At 38.6% G+C, this 17,500-nt stretch overlaps 1 protein-coding gene across 6 annotated transcripts in view; it reads right to left on the minus strand.

Annotated features, from left to right (window-relative positions):
- The window catches only part of rgs3a (regulator of G protein signaling 3a), a 130,834-nt gene that overhangs the window by 71,080 nt on the left and 42,254 nt on the right, over positions 1 to 17,500 (minus strand). The window contains exon 1 of one of the 6 annotated variants that reach the window (XM_046838607.1): positions 13,485 to 13,592. The exons of the other annotated variants lie outside the window; for them this stretch is intronic. Coding sequence (XP_046694563.1) covers positions 13,485 to 13,577 — 93 coding nt within the window. The 5' untranslated portion in view covers positions 13,578 to 13,592. Of the gene's footprint in view, positions 1 to 13,484; positions 13,593 to 17,500 lie in introns of those variants that run through there. 6 annotated transcript variants of the gene reach the window in all.

Genomic DNA, 17,500 nt, shown 5'->3' on the forward strand with positions numbered 1-17,500 from the left:
TAGAGCACGCAAAGCTAGCTGTCTGTTTCCTGTTCTAAAATTGGTCATTTTGCAAATCTAAAAAAACCTATGAGGGGCGTTTATAAGTCAAACTGAGACTTTTGAGTTTATAAAATCAAAGAACACATTTCAAGGAGTGGAAACTTCATTGATTTCTCCACATTCTCCCCTTCTACATTCATACACCTTTACCAGAGATTTGTCAGAACCATCGTAGGACAGTCTGCTTTACTTCGTCATCAGTGCTGAAATGCTGACCACTGAGCAACTATTTTTAAAGGTCCATTATCCAGGATCAGGCATTTCTACATGCTGAATGTTCACAGGAATGACTGCAGTGGACTGGGAACCAACACGACCGGGATTTTTAGTGCATACAAATCACCATGATATCACATGACACTCAGCGGCGTGACCGTGCTGTAGAAATACGTTCACTGTCATGGTGTATTTTGATCCTGTATCGATCAGTGCTGACCTTCGCATGCGACTTCTTCACACTCGAGTAAACGCAAATCCGGTGAGGGGGTGAGATTCCGCGTATCAATAACGCTAACACATTTTTTAAAGGCAAATCAGCTCCATGAGATAAGTTTATTTAATTTTGTGTTTGTTTATTATTTTATTTAATTTATTATTAATTTATTACAGTAATTAGCAGACCTTTTTTTTATTAAATGTATTAATTAATAGATGTATTTATTTATTTATTTTATAAAGTAGCACTAGGCTAATTTAGGCTTTTTTTTTAAATAAATTAATACATTTATTTGTATTTATTTATTTGTTTGTTTGTTTTTTCAATATTTATTTATGTTTATTTATTTATTTATTTATCAGCTCAGTCCTCTGTGCTGAATTGAAGCTGAGAGACTGATGCAGCTTAGTCAGTTATTATACAGCAATTTTATTTAACGATAAATACACCTATAGATATTGAAATACATCACGTTTAAATCATACCAGTTTGCTTTTTTGTAAAATTTTCAAAGCAAAAAAAAACTAAAAACTTCCGCGTCCACTTAATATTTTGAATCTTTTCTCCAAATTTGCTCATTCACATCGAAATGTTTGAAAATCGCTTACGTCCCTGTTCTGCACGTGAGCAAAATGTAAGACTTTAACATGCGTCGTTTCTGCTTGATGTTTATTTATTTCCCGGCTCTTTACTAAAAATCCAATGTTTAATGACTAAAACATGCGTCATCATTTTCGAAAGTCCCCATTTGCGACTTGAAAACTGCGTTTTCGAATCTATCCCCCTTGGAGAGCATCTTTCATTATCATTGATTGAAATCATTGGCGTGGTGTGGACGGAAGGCCAACACGGAGAGAACAATCCGCATTTTCACACCAAAATAGATTAGTGTAGACACGGCCGTAAATAAACAGTGTTTTTGTTTTGGGGATTTTTTTTTGTTGTTTATTTTTTTATCCAACTCTGTCGTCTGTCTCGCATTCTTTCCTCCCCGAGCATACGAGCTCTAGACAATGCAAAAAAATGAATATTACAAATTCTTGTCTTGAATTAAAGTAAGTGTGTACACATGGAGCAAGCAGTCATTTTTTAGCAGGTTTCTTCTGAGTTTTAAACACAAGCCTTTCCTGTTTCTATTCGAACAAGAGCGAGCGTTTTAACACCAACGGATCTGTGTATTTATACATCCAGGCTGTTTTTCTTGTCTTCTAAGAGCTGCTCTTGGACACCAAGAATCCTTCACACATGACTTCACATGGCTTTAGAATTAGAGGGTGAACGTGCACTGTGACATTCAAGTCCAGTTATAGCCTCAGCTGGACAAGGTGAGCCAAAGACTAAAACATCTAATAGACCTACAGGAATATAATAGAATAACAAATCAGGAGAGTCCAGGGTTTGATGGAAACACATCAATAAAAATTGTGACAGATGGATGAGCAGAATGCAAGATAATGATTTGGTGGAAGGATAAGCAGCAGAAATGATATCATGGATCGAGACGCTCGGCTATTCATGCCGCAGCAATCTTTATTCATTTGAGTTGTCAAACAAAAATACACTAAAATGTCTCCTCATGCCTAAAAATGTTAAGTGTCAGGGTTTTGCTTAAAGGCACAGGAGTGCAGCTTAACGGTGTTGGGATGTAATCTCAAAACCTTCCGTATAAGAGGTCCAACATCATACCCAGTGAGCTACCACTTCACTTCCATTGGTGTAGCTCCACCCCTTTTCTAAGTCTCATTTGAAAAATGTTTTTGATTTTCGATTTTTTGATCTCGTCGCTTTTCTTTTGATCACCGTTGCTGGACACTGCAACAGAGCGCATCAGCCTACAACTCATGAACCCGCTGCCTCATACATACATACTGTAAAGGTTTATACACTAAGGTGGTGTGTGCGATATTGAAGAAAAAAAAAACTAGATTTTATTTTATTTTATCGATAATGATAATTAAACCATATTTTGCTGAGTGTGTTATTGTGCTGGTACTTTAAGAGCCGCTGAGTTCTAACATGTTTGATATTCTTCATATTCAGTGTGGTGGTCAGTTTACAGCAGTGACACAGATTCATCCTTTTCAATAAGTTTAATTTGATTTTTAACATTGACGGCCATTTCTTTTACCTTGATAAAGCCATTTTTTCTAAAAATGTGCAGCATCTTTGAGTCAAATTCTTACATTTAATCATTCAATTAAAAAAATAAGGCAAATGAAATCAGTATTTTATAATATTAGAATATAATACACATTTATAATATAATATATTTTAATGGAACGAAATGCCACTTCATGTGATATTGATTAACCGTATAAAATTATATACATGTACACATTTTCTGCCCCCAGATCTTTAGTTTTGTGATCCTTCTGAATGCATTTTTAATAAAGTGAATAATAAAGTGAATAATGCACTCGTGCACTCTGTAGGTGTGTTTTGTTTGGGTTTCGCAATATACTCGTAATGTCAAAACTCACATCGTTGAAACAACAATTGCGATATTATCGCAGGCGATATTTATAATCATGCACCTCGACATCACGGTACTGTAAATTGTTTTGTTTTGCTAGATTATATAAAATGCTAAATCAATATCAAATGTATACTTCCCAATACTGATCATTATTCTAAAAGACACCTGTGATCTTGATCATCTGCGCTGATATAAAACAAGTATGTAAGTTTGTAATTAGACATGAAAAAAAGACAAATAAAAAGATTTTGACTGAAAAATTTGGTCTTTACAAATCCATGATAATTACAAAGTAAGAGAAACCGAGTCAGAGCCACCCTTCAGGGGATTAGCACTATCAAATGAATATTAAATTTGATGAGCTAAACCGACACAGAAAACTATTTTAGGCACCTCTAATGCTATAATCATTCCCCTGCTGCAGTAATTCTTTAATTGCAGAGTTTTAATAGAGCGCATTCGAAGACAAAAGGCTCGAGGGTGAAATCAACAACAAAAAGACAAAGCATTGCAGTGTACATTAATTATGTAAACCGGGAAAGTTGACGAGGAGCTGCAAAGCGATCGATATTGTGACTAAGCAAAAGAAATTCAAAATAGCTGGTAAGCCTGCAGAGGAAAACACTACAGAGAGGGGCATTAATGAATGCTTTATTGACCAAAATAATCTATGCACGGAAGCAAAGTAAACCAGGAAGACCAGAGCTGAATGTCTTCGCACCGTGGCAGGAATTTCAACGTTGCAACGTTGAATATCTATTACTATAGAGACTCGTCTTTGTTCTCGCGAAAATGACGCAAGCAAGCCATCACATCCTAAAATAAAATCAAAACTAATTATCTGACCATAAAAACACAAGGGCACCATGAGACAAGACTATTACACCATGTAATGAAGCTCAAACTCTGGCTCGCTGAAAATGAATCAATCCTCAATCAATCTTTTTTTTTCTATCTCATCATAGTTTCCGATGTCTTGAGCCCGAGCAATACTGCGAGTTATTTGTGCTTCAGGGCTGCTGACGACAAAAGGCCAAGAGTCATCAATGAGCGGAGAGAAAACACAGAATGAAGGAGGGGCCAAGATGCAGGGATGATGAAATGCAGTTGTCTTAACGGCAGGCCCTGAAATCGATACGAGTCGCTCGAGCCGATTTGTCATTTTAATGTAATATCGGAGCTTGAAATCTGGTCCTAGAGCCTGAAGAGTAAACTCTTGTACATGCCCAAGTGTCAAGGATCAAAACTACACAACATCCATCCTTTCTTTCTTTAAAATTCTCGTTAACATTGGATTTCTATTCAGAAGGTCATGAAATCAAATCCCAGCAATCTCTCCACCAAGTTGCCATGGCTGGGCCCCTGAGCAAGGCCCTTAACCCTCACTTAAGGCAATAAGGTAAGAGCAACTTATAGGTGTCTATATATATATATATATATATATATATATATATATATATATATTCTGTCCTGAAAGAGTTTCCATGAAGTGATGTTTTATTAGTCAATTTTTCTATAAAACCTAGAACTTAATGAGCCTCAAAGGAAAAAATTCTCGAAGGAATTTAACAGTAAAACACTGTGCAGCTGTACACTAATCTAGGAAAGGAAACACAAGGAAAGTTCTAGCAGGTCAAACCCCCAAGGGCTAATTTAATGCAGTCAGGAATGGGAGATAAAGTAGTAGAATCCAGTGTAGTATGTCCCCAGTAGATAACCTGCTAATCGTGCTTATTTGTTGGAAACTCTGATCAAAATAAAGCCATCCATCCAACATTTCCTTCAATAAAATCAATGAACACATTCAGCCACCAACAGTAATCAATAAGACATAAAGACCTCAGGCGACATATTCTTCACTGGCTGCGCTCACAGACAAATATGTTGTTCTATCATTTGGATATTCTGAATAAATCATCAATCGATACATCATACATAATACATACAATCTGGCGGTAAAGAAAAATCAATGCTACCATTCTGTCGGATTGTAACAAGTAGCAAACATTAGCCATAATATAACCCTCAAGTCTTTAATGTCCTTCTCAGCAAAATATATCCGAAATCTACTTCCTTGTGGTAAACGGCGTAATACAACAACCTGCTCAGACAAATTTATATGTATCATTATATTAAAGTATTAAAGTGAAAGGGCTTGTTATATACATGTCAGTTTCTTGTTTTTTTGTTTATTTGGTTTTAAGGGGACATGCTTGGGGGGAGGGGCAATAGTGGGCAAAAGTAAAAAATTTTAAACTTCATTCTTTTCAACAAGAAATTAACTGCAAGATTATTTTGAGCTGAGTTGGCCAGAGATGCCCAACATTTAAAAGTAGAAATAAATATTTTGTGGTCCAGACTCAGTGTCTCAAGATGATTGAGGGTATCGAAATCCTCCACATAGCTGAGATGACTCTGGAACATCCGCAGAATGAAACACGGCTGCAGCGGGACAGCCGATTCCCAAAAGTCACATAAAAACTTAAATCTTCCCACAGAAATACAACATTCCATGTAATAAATATGCAAAAGCATCTATGGATGACCTTGTGGTGTTGAGTGAGAAAATTTAATACTTTACAAAAACAAAGAAAGTCTGCAAAAACAAACAGTTTTAATGCACACATACATTACATTGATGTGTCGTCTTCTTCTTTTGGCTGCCTCTGTTAGGGGTCGCCACAGCAGATCATACGTCTCCATACCACTCTATCCTCTACATCTGCCTCTTTTAAATCATCCACCTGCATGTCTTCCATTACCACATCGATAAACCTCTTACTTGGCCTTCCTCTTTTCCTCCATCCTCAGCATTTTTCCATCAATATACTTCATGTCCCTCATCATGACCACATGACCAAACCGTTTCAATCGCACCTCTTTCACCCTGTCTCCAAAACATCCTTCCTGCACTGTGCCTTCTAATCCTGTCCATCCTCATAACTCCAGATTAAAATCTGGAGTCTTCAACTCTGCCAATCCAGAGAGCTCTGCCTCCTGTCCTCTTGACTTTTTGTCAGTGACACTGTCTCTGAACCATGCAACATTGCAGGTCTCACCACTGTCTTTTCATTGTCATGTTATGCAGGTATAAGAATGGTTTATTAATACCAAAGGCTGAGGAGTCCGAATCAAAAGGCAGAATCAAGGACATGAAACGAGTAAGGCGATCAACAAACAAAAAAGTAAGAAAACAAAAACCAAAAGGAGATCAAATCTGGAAAAATTAGAAAAATTACCCAAAAGACGGTAATATGTTGCAAAGTGGCTTTGGTATTGGTGCTTTATACTTGTCAAATTCTTTCTTCAAATATCCCAGCAATGTAAGGAAGCTGGGGTCAGAGTTTAGGGTCAGCCATGGTACAGCACAACTGGAGTACAGGAGGTTAAAGCCCCAAAAAGTGTCAGCTACTACTGTGATACTAGGGGCTTGAAACCCTAACCCTGACCCTATCCTTAACTATTATGTTATCTCTTCCTATTGGAGACACAGGGGTATTTAAAGGGAAGGTGGTAGCTTAGTGGTTAAGGCATTGGATTTTGGATCCAAAAGTTGTAAGTTTAAATCTTAGCCACACCAAGCTTCCACTCCTGGGCCCCTGAGCAAGGCCCTTGACCCCATAATTGCTCAGTTGTATGGATGTGATAAATGTAAGTTGCTGAGGATAAGGGCGTCTGCCAAATGCCATAAATTTAAAAGCAAACTAACTACAGGCTTAATCATTAACACCTGGGGAACAAGAGACTTGGGAGGGTAAATAACCAATGACAGGATAGGGGTGGGGCATATCATGAGTGGTTATAATAGTAATCTATGTGTCTTGTGTGTTAAGGTTAGGGTTATTGGCAAAGCCAATAAGATCCACTCACTTAATTTTTTATCAATACACTTGAATTGTTTTCATGCTCTATACCTTTGTCCCAGGTGTAAGGAGCTGGATCAAGTTTCACTCCACCCCTGGACTCTATAGCTAACACATAATGTACTTAAACAAGGACAAAAACTAGCTAGAACGCATTGTACCGCAGTGTTACTGAGGTCTTGCTTTTGTTCTCGGGCACAAGGTGTGGACAAATTGACCTTACTGACAAATACCTCCACTTCCAACACAGAACTCTAAAAGCTGACATTTTATATAAAGGATTCCCTTTACTTTTAGAAACAATCTTATTCCTTCCTTGTGCAAATGTACGATTAGTGCAGAGGATGCCAGACTTTTTAGCAGACATAAATAAACCAAAGCGCAAGTCCTGCACACGCCTCCGCCGCTCACAGAAGTGTTTCTGTGCAGACAGAGAGGAGGAAGTGTGTGTTTATTTATTTATACTGGGTATAAACAAGAGACAAACATAGTCGTAGATGTCCCACGCACTGACATCACTTCCCTTCGCTGAGAATGACTGATGCAATAGCAAAAACACCTTAAGAAGCGGAGAACTTCCTTCGCCGTAACTGCCTCGGGAGTGTAAAAAGTGCGTGTCTACTTCTAGAACATTTCCAGCTACTTTTCCAGTGTTTTGAGAACAGCACAAACATGCAAAGAAATAGCTGAAACATCAGAGCCAATTAATAAGATGTTTATCAGAAAAGAGCAGAATGACTATTGGGTACTGGCTTCCTTGGTGCCCTCTCCAAAACATTTCTGCATTAGGTTGTACCTACAGTCATAGCACAACAGGTTCCTCAAAACTTCTTTCTAGAAATTTTTCAGGAATCCTTTTTTCTTTAAGTTCTTTAAGTCCAAACAAAATCTAACTCTAAACACCTTAGATCCTATTCTTTTATTAGGTGGTATCAAAAGAATAAAAAATTAGAACTGTTTACAAGACAGTACTTTAATTAATCCCCTTGCACATCAATACAAATCTTCCAGGGTTCCTGCCACTTCTGGAATGTGTCCTGGAAGTCTTATTTTGGAAGTGCATCAATCACTTTTTGCGATTTGCGCTGCATCTCTGCCATGGTGACAAAACAGCGACCTTTGAGCTGGATCTTCATCTTCGGCAAATTTTGCAGGAGATCATGTGGATTGTTCTTTGACAATCGTCATGAAGAAGTTGCTGAATGGTTTTAACATTTTCGGGGGTTGAGCTCGTCAAAGGTTTTACTACTTTAACGCTTTATTAGGGAACCAAGTGGTTTAAAATATATGAATATACCTTTTGTCATAACCTAAAACCTTTTTAAAAAGGGGGTCCCTCATGGGTTCTCTGTACAGCAAATGCTGGTTGTTACTGTATTTTATGCTGGGGTTAAACTGACAAGTGGGCGTGGGGGGTTGGGAATTAAATTGTCTAAAATTTTGCTACATATTCTCTGAAAGCACTGTAAGAATTTGCCCAAGGCATAGGATGAGGGTAAGGGTCATAGGTCACATTCAGAAAAGAGTTGCAAGGCTAGAATTCAGCAATTTTCCATGGCCTCCAAACAAAACCAGCATACTAGACATGACTACTGAATGAATAATTTCTACTCAGTCTAATTTCTCTCTCATTTCTTTTTCAGACCATGCAAAAATGATTTCTTCTGTAGAAACAAAAGAATAGACCAAATGCACTTTCACTACCCCAGGGGTATCCTTGTATCAGAGTGAACGGTGCACTTCATCTCCAAATGTTTCTTGTACAAGGTCAATATTCTGTGTAAGCACAGTCGCTGTGCACTGTTCCTCAGGGATTTATAGTGGCGAATGCCAAATCTCAAGTTCATTAAGACTGGAAATAGCTGACCTCAGTCTCCAGCGGCTCTTTATTTTTTTAAAAACTCTCAAGCTTCTGGTCTCAAGGGTAGCTACTTATTTCGAAACAAGGTCACTCTAGCAGCATGTCAGCTTTGGTTTGGTCTGGTTTAATCAAAGGCCTGGGCCCAATTTGACAAGCACTTCTGGGTGGATGGAAGCACTTCAATCTAAATGCCAGACATTGCAACTTTGTTTGAGAGCTAAATTATGTAATAGATCAGCAAAACCCTGTCCTCGAGGATAGAAGGAATGCCTCTTGGCTGATTTGCAAGCCGAAGCAATTCTAAATACCAAAGTTCATGTGACACTGTTGTGACCAAAAGGCATACCAAATAATTCAAACTGAAGTTAGGTTCTTACACAACTGCTGGGTTATAGCAGAGGGGGCAAAATATCATGTTACATTTGCAAAGGAATCTGCGGTGCAATTTTTAGAACATGATGTCAGACACTAAGTCAGGAATCTGTTGCAACGGAAGCATGAGACCGACAACCTACGCAAGTGAGTGACAAGTAACCTTGGGAAAATGCAATATTTCATTTTCTTTTATTTAGCACATGGGAGAAGTCAACAGGTTTTCGAAAGACCATCGTGCCCTTTCAACTGACTGAGGTGATAGATCATTCAAACCAGACAAGATTAACCTTGATGATAAAATAGTGCTGTCAATCTGATAATCCTCTACAATGTGAGCTAATCATTGGGTGTACGGTTCTATTACTATGATTGACATGCTTTCACCAAGGCCTTGCCAAACGAGTGTTAAACTGCCATTGTTTTCACAAGATTAAGAGAACCCTGGGGGAAGAGATCCCTGGGGGAATGCGTTGTGCTGAAACATACTCAGTCGGGTCCAAGGACAAATTGCAGCTCCTTGACTGCTTTCAAGGCAGAGTAGATATCATTAGTCTTGATTAGGGTTGCAAAATTCCAGGAATATTTAGGACTGGGAACTTTCCATGCGAATTAATGGGAGTATATGGAAATTATATTACAGTAAACTTGGAATTTACAAAATTGCAGGTTGGCCTTTTATAAAAAGCCTAAATGTATTTTGAAAAAAAAGTCTTGCAGAATAATTTTAGTTAAAACAACCAGATTTAATGCAATTTCGGTTTGAATTTATGCCCTTCACATTCATCAATCACATGCACATAGCACACTTACTGCAGGGCAACTGAGGCCACACCTCCTTAACATAACACATTTCTTGTATCCTGCACATAAAATAATGTAGCCATCATAAAACCGATATGTCCATCATAGCAAGTACTCACTTGTACTTTGAGTACTTATTGTAGCTCAAATTACATAAATATCACATAAATATATGTTAAAAACTGCTGTGTGTAAGCTATTGTGCAATAAATTTATACAAAATATTTAATCAAAGTCAAACGTCATTTTTTTATATCTGTATTAGTTTGCGTGCATGGCAGCTAATGACCAAACAAAATTTTATATTTATGTCTGTATAATACAGTTTATATAAATGTACCGACATTTCTAAGAAATTCCCATAAATTCCTGGTAAGTTTCCAACTTGAAATATTTTCTAAATTTCCCAGATGAATTTTCCATAGAACGTTTCCAGAAAGTTTCTGGAAATTTACTGGAAGATTTAAACCCTAATCTTGATAGAGTCAGGTTCAGATTTATAATAGTCTGCCTTGGGTCTTCCTGTCAAGTTTGATTTGCGACACATGACACGCTAAATATTCTTGTACATACACTATATGGACATAAGTATTGAGACTTGACTTTTCCAGCCATATGTAGTTGTTCCCAGAACTGTACCCTCCAACTTGGAAGCTCGCAATTACATTAGATGTCTCTGGATGTAGCAACATTGCATTTTTTGTTCACATGAACTAGGAGGACCAAACCTGTACAAGCATGATATGCCCCAGTGCACAAATCCAGCTTCATGAAGATATGCTTTACATAGGTTGGAGGAGAAAATCTCCTCCTGTAGAGCTCTGACCCTCAACCCTGTTAAGCAACTTTGGAATGAAATGAACACCCCAGAACTCCTCACCTCACCTCTATCAGTACCTGATTTACTAACACCCTTGTGGCTGAATAATCACACAACACATAAGACACTGGTGGAACATCTTCCCAGAAAAGTAGGGGTTACTATAACAGCAAATAGGGAGTCAAGGAGAAACTGCATATTCAGAAAGCAATCACAAATCCTATGGTTCATGATTTTTCTCAATATGGTGTATAAGCATGACCCAGAATAGCCAAGATTGGTGCTTTGATAGGAGGAGCCTGATTCAACTAACAAGTTTACAGTCAAATCTTCACAGAGGTGTTATGGAACGAGGATCATGCAATTTTTGATCATGCAATTTTAGAACTACCGTTTTTCTTGTTATAAGTTGATATACAGTACATTGTGATTATGTTGTAAAAAAATGTAAAAGAAAGAAACTTTCAATTAAAATTTTCAGGTGTGTGAATAAATCCAACCCCCCACTGAGACAAATTGAAGTTTCCACGATCGACACAGGGTGGTAATGGCGGCAAGGATTTAAATATTTAAATATAATAATATAAATATATGATCTAAAAATATAATATAATGGGGAGTGGTAGCTCCAGTGGTTAAGGCGCTGGATTACTGATCGGAAGGTCGGAGGTTCAAGCCCCGGTATCGCCAAGCTGCCACTCTTGGGCCCTTAAACAAGGCCCTTAACCCTCTGTGCTCCAGGGGTGCCGTATTATGGCTGACCCTGTGCTCTGACCCCAGCTTCCAAGCAACCTGGGATATGTGAAGAACAAAATTTCACTGTGCGGTAATGTATATGTGACAAATAAAGCTATTTTTCTCTATTCAAATAAAATATTGAAAAAAATGTTTATGACCTGCAGATTCTGTAAATATATATTCTGTTCTAATTTCATTCTGTACAATGTTTTATTGTTTTCATTGCATCAATGTTGCGCTGTACCCTCTCATGTTACATATAAGCCTCATATTTACTACCACTACCAGCTATCACTGTAAAGCAAATTGCCCAACACTGGAATCAAAACAGCAGGACCCAAAGGTCTGTCATAAAGTGTTTTCACGATGCCATTTTCCCTTCCAGAACTCTACTCAGTGGCACGTCATTTCCAAATTACCCGACTGACATTCGGAATCAACACACCACAATACTCCTATTAGCGGCGGTGCCAGGTGGGATCGCTTCCATTATCACCTCCTACGTGAAGTGCTCTAAAACCATGCATCTCATCTAGCGGAGCATTTTCTTTGTCGCATTCTTTTCCAGCTTTTCATTCAGCCGAGAATGAAAGAGCTTCATTGAGTTCACCTTCTGTGAAATCCTGTTATCGCCTAAACCCCAATGGTTTGAGTGTTACTTTTCAGATCCGTGCTATGAAACCAGGTGAGTGCTTTCTGTCTTATTGTTATGTGTTATGGCTGCTTCATGGCACCGCCACTAAAACGGAGTGGGGAGTTCCGTGTCACAGGATGGCACACGGCCACCAGAACTTCACTACAGGCGTATTTAATACAGACGAAGCAGTCACATGGTCATGTCCTTCATGTCATTCACAATTATAGGAAACAGTGAGGCGGGATGACGTTCATATTGACGATGGTGCCGATCCTGATTACGGCGAATATTTTAGAGATGATCGTTATGATGATTATAATTATGATGATTACAATGACAATAATGAGGATGGAGATGAAGGTGATAGAGAAGATATGGAGAACAGGATAATAGGGATGTTGATGCTAATGAGAGTCAATACAAGTGACAGTGGTTGTTGGGAAGATGATGATGATGATGATGATGATGATGATGATGATGATGATGATGATGATGTGAAAGGAAATAGTTGTGGTAAAAAGTATTATGTTGATTATAAAGATGGTGAAATTCATGGTGTGTCAAAAAAGATGATGATTGGAGAAGCTGGTGATGTTGCTGGTGATGATAATGAGGAGGAGGAGGTCCTTATGAGTTTCTGATGAACGTTATGGAGGTGTTGAAAATGATGTTCAATGATGATGATGATAATAAGGGAGAGAATGAAAAATAAGGTGATAATGAAGATGATGAGTGATAGAAATCAAAGTAAGCAAATATGTAATGTAATGATGATGAAAGTAATGATGTTTCTGAAAATAATGATCGATGATGATGATGATGATGATGATGATGATGATAATGCTAATGATGATGATGGTGCTGATAATGAAAGTAGAGGTGTTGGGGGTGGAGTAGAAGATGAAGATGTAGAATGAGAAAATTAGGGTGACGATGACAGTGATGAAAGTGGTGAGGATCATCACAGTGATGAAGGTGATGAAGGTTTTGAGGACCATGACAGTGATGGAGGTGATGAGGGTGATGACAGTGATGATGGTGATGAGGATCATGACAGTGATGGAGGTGATGAGGGTGATGACAGTGATCATGGTGTTGAGCATCATGACAGTGATGAAGGTTTTGAGGACCATGACAGTGATGAAGGTGATGAGGGTGATGACAGTGATGAAGGTTTGTAGTGCCGGTGATAAGTTGAACTTGGTTATAATGGTTATATATAATATAATGCTGCATAAACACAAACAATTAATCCAACATTTCACACATTAACCTTGAGCTCTATAAAACACTCTCTCTTTCTCTTTTTTTCTCTCCCTTTTCTCTATCTCTCTCTCTTTTCTCTCTCTCTCTCTCTCTCTCTCTCTCTCTCTCTCTCTCTCTCTCTCTCTCTCTCTCTTTCCTCTCTTCCTCTGTGAAAGCTAAAGAAACTCACGTCAGCGTAATCCGAGAGCAGGTGCTTATGCAGAGAGTCTCCTGATTTGAGGAACCTCTTCTTCCTCACTGCTCTGTCCGACAAATTGCCCATGACTGCTGTCCACCCGGAGTACAGAACACAAACAGCTCAGATTTACGTTCCTCGTTAGCTCCTCCGCTCTTCCTTCTTTTCTCAGTCCTCTCCCTGTTTCACAGCTTATCTCGCTTGAATCTGGGTTAGATAGGTTCCTTGGTGGGTTTGTGCTAAAATAGCCTGACCGCTTGCTAGCATGCTGGTGGGGTGTACAGTGCTCATGGCTCAGAATGAGAGGACACAAATGATAGGATTTACAGGACTGAGAAGAGAAGGAGCTAAATAATCCCTCTGGTATATTTAAGTTGATACAGTTTAAACTTCAAAACAGCTTAATAGATCTCACAAAAATATGTCTTCTAATAGCACCGTGATTTTTTACACAGAAGTGCAGACGAGGGCATTTGATATACAAAACCAGTGCAATCGCAGTGCAGGTTTCAAAATTTCATATTTACCTCTGAGATGATGACAATAAAAAAAACACAATAATCCACAATGCAACCCGGCACTCCTGCTGACAGAGGGCGATCATGGGGCTTATCTCCTTCTTCCAGACCAAACTACAAACGTAGAAGGTGAAAAAAGACCTATATGGGCGTTTAGAGATGATCCACAAAAAAAGGTAGCTTGCAGGTAGCAATACAAAAAATGCTTTTTCAAAAGTGGGCGTGTCCACGTGGAATTTGTGGGAATTATGTGCAGCTGTATGGAATGAAACACTAAACTTCATGGTGTTATTGATAATAAGAGATGACAGAATGGCGCAAATCGTCTGCAAACTGAATTATTTTGTTTATCAATGTGCATCAATTTGTCAATGAAATTGTCACAATTGTATATAAACACTTTCAAGGTACAGATGGATTACATTTAGCCACGCCTCTAAAACTCCATAAAAGGCAAAAAGATTCGAAGATGGCAAAAATGGCGATTAAACGGTGAAGCTGCACCCCATGAACCATGTGATGTACCAAATCTTCCAGGTTACTTAAGCGTACTTAACCATAAACCCATCAATAGTCTTTGTTCTTTTTTAGGGTGGGTGCCATTAGTTTTTCCCACTGAAATGATATTTGACAGTGTAATGCATGTTAAAGACGCACTCACTCATGGCTAATTATGATTATGATCAGTATGTGGATAATAAATTGAGGTTTACATTAGTGGATCTTCTACTAAACTCAGAAGATGATTGAAGTAGCTGATGATAAGTATGATGATGATGAGTAGGAGGAGAAGAAAGAGGAGGAGGAGATGATAGTGGGGATAGTGGAAAGAGAAAAAAGAGGTGGTGATTATGATGATGATGGTGATGCTGATAAGGATGGTAGAGAAGAACATACAGAAACAGAGCAAAAAGTGGAAGATCATTTCGAAAATGATGATGATTGTGGTGGTGTTAGTGGTGGTGGTGGTGAGGGAAATAAAGAAAGAAAAGAAGAAGAGGAAGGTGATTATGATGATGATGATTATGATGGTGATGATGATGATGAGGAGGAGGAGGATGTGATTATGATGATAAAGATGGCAATATGAATAAATAGATGATGATGATGATGATGATGGTGGTGGTGGTGGTGGTGGTGGTGGAGAAGATGATGGAAAAAATAAAGAGAAGAAGAAGTGGAAGGTGATGATGATGATGATGATAGTGGTGGTGGTGGTGGTAGTGAAGCAGAAGAAAAGAAAGAACAATGAGAGAACTGTGATGATGATGATGATGATGATGATGATGATGATGATGATGATGATGATGGTTATGATGATGGGAAGGATGATGGTGGTGGTGGTGGTGGTGGAGGAGATGATGGAAGAAAAGAAAGAACAAGGAGACAATTGTGATGATGATGATGATGATGATGATGATGATGATGATGATGGGAAGGATGATGATGGTGGTGGTGGTGGTGTTAGTAGTGGTGGTAGTAATAGTGGTGGAGATGATTATAGAAAGGAAAGAGAACAAGATGATGTAATGATGCTGAAACTCAGTTTGTTTTGCACAGTTGCTCCTGTGAACAATTTTCAAATAACATCACACATGAACCAGATTGCTAAATAATCCTGACCAGATTGCATCCTTTTCACAACAAGGTCAACTCTGAAGAAGAACATCTAAAAGCCTGGACATTTCTCCTTGTTGATGTTTCCAGATGCTATTTTCTCCTTAACTCAACACAATTTCACCTCTGTATCCGGAAACCAAAACCCTTGAGGGGGGAAACATCGACATAATCACGTGTTTCAGAGGCAGGAGAAACAACCTGAACTTTGTGGAAAAAACCCTCCACACACCAGACATTTTCTGCTAACAAGATTGTTATGCTATTAGCGCATTGTTCTATCTCCCTCGTCTCCTTTATTTCTTTCCCTCTTGGAGATGGTCTCCGGGTTCTATTACGCTAGGGCTCAGAGACGAGGAGAGATCGAATTAGAGCCGTAGATTGCATTATGACACTCCACCAGTCCTCTGCACCAGTCCACTTGCATCACTCTGAGATCCTACATGATGTTTTCAATACAGTCAAATACATATAACTATAAATAGATACTATATGGACAAAGGTATTGAGACAACTGGCTTTTTGAACCATATGTGGCTCCTCCACAGACCTGTTCCAGCATAATATGCCCCTGTGCACAAATCCAGCTCAATGAAGATCTGCTTTACATGAATTAGAGTAGAAGATCTTAAGTGACCTGCTATCAACCTTACAGAAATCCTCTGGGATGAATGTAAACACTGACTGCACCCCAGGCCTCCTCAGATCACCTTCACCAGCACCTGACTGGTGAACACCCTTGTGGCTGAATTAATCACCTCAAATCTCCACAAACACACTCCAAAACAGAATGGAACATCTTCCCAGAGGAGTGGAGGTTATTATAAGAGCATAAAGGGACTGACAATGCTTCTGTGCATAAAAAAAACTCCATGAAGATCTTCTTTACACAATATGGAGTGAAAGATCTCCTGCTATGGAGCTCTGACCTTAACCCAATTGAACATAGGAGCTGGAACGCTGACTGCATTCTAAGTCTTCTCACCTCACCAATGAATCTGCAAAAATCTCTAAAAGCACACCAAAAAAATCCAGTGGAACATCTTTCCAGAAGAGTGGAGGTTTTTATAACAGCAAATAGAGACTCAGTATGGAATGGGACGTTAAAAACACACATTAATCAACAATGGCTCAACGATTGCAAGATGAATACGTCTGAAGAGCGTGTGTTAAAAAAATCCTGAAAATCTGTTCCATATAATGATGAATAATGAGTTATTTTTCTGCTATTCTTTTCTTTCTTTCTCTCTTGTCTCGGTTTTATGCTCAGGGAGAAAGAAATTGTGTTTCTCTCAGAAAACAATATGTTTTTATTACTATTCTCAAAGTTAAATATATAAACGTCCTGCACGCAGCCATCATAAGCCATTAAGCACACACTTCATATTTATCGACCCGGGAAAGGACGAAGAGAGAAAATGGTGCAGCCTTAGCAATCAACAACAAGTGACACATTTCTCCATCTACCTAAAGATATCTCACATTTAAACAGGTTCTTGAATGGGGTCATTTCGGTTCTCCGTCACCGAGCCGCTGCTGCTATTGATCACACACCACTGATAAAGGTGTACTCTATCTAAAGCAATCAATAAACAAGTGTTTACAGAGAGAGAGAGAGAGAGAGAGAGCTGCACCTTCAGTAAGCTGCCTCTTCAGTGAGCTGCCCCTTCAGTGAGCTGCCCTTCAGTGAGCTGCCCCTTCAGTGAGCTGCCACTTCAGTGAGCTGCCACTTCAGTGAGCTGCCCCTTCCCTATTCTATAGAATACAATTTAATACAATACATAAAAGAGAACAGTGTTTAAAAGTGTAAAATAAAATGAAAGTAGAGTTTAACTAAATTCAATATGAATTTAAGAAGAATAGAACATAAAAAAA

The sequence above is a fragment of the Silurus meridionalis genome, chromosome 25 (assembly GCF_014805685.1).
Source record: "Silurus meridionalis isolate SWU-2019-XX chromosome 25, ASM1480568v1, whole genome shotgun sequence".
NCBI lineage: Eukaryota > Metazoa > Chordata > Actinopteri > Siluriformes > Siluridae > Silurus > Silurus meridionalis.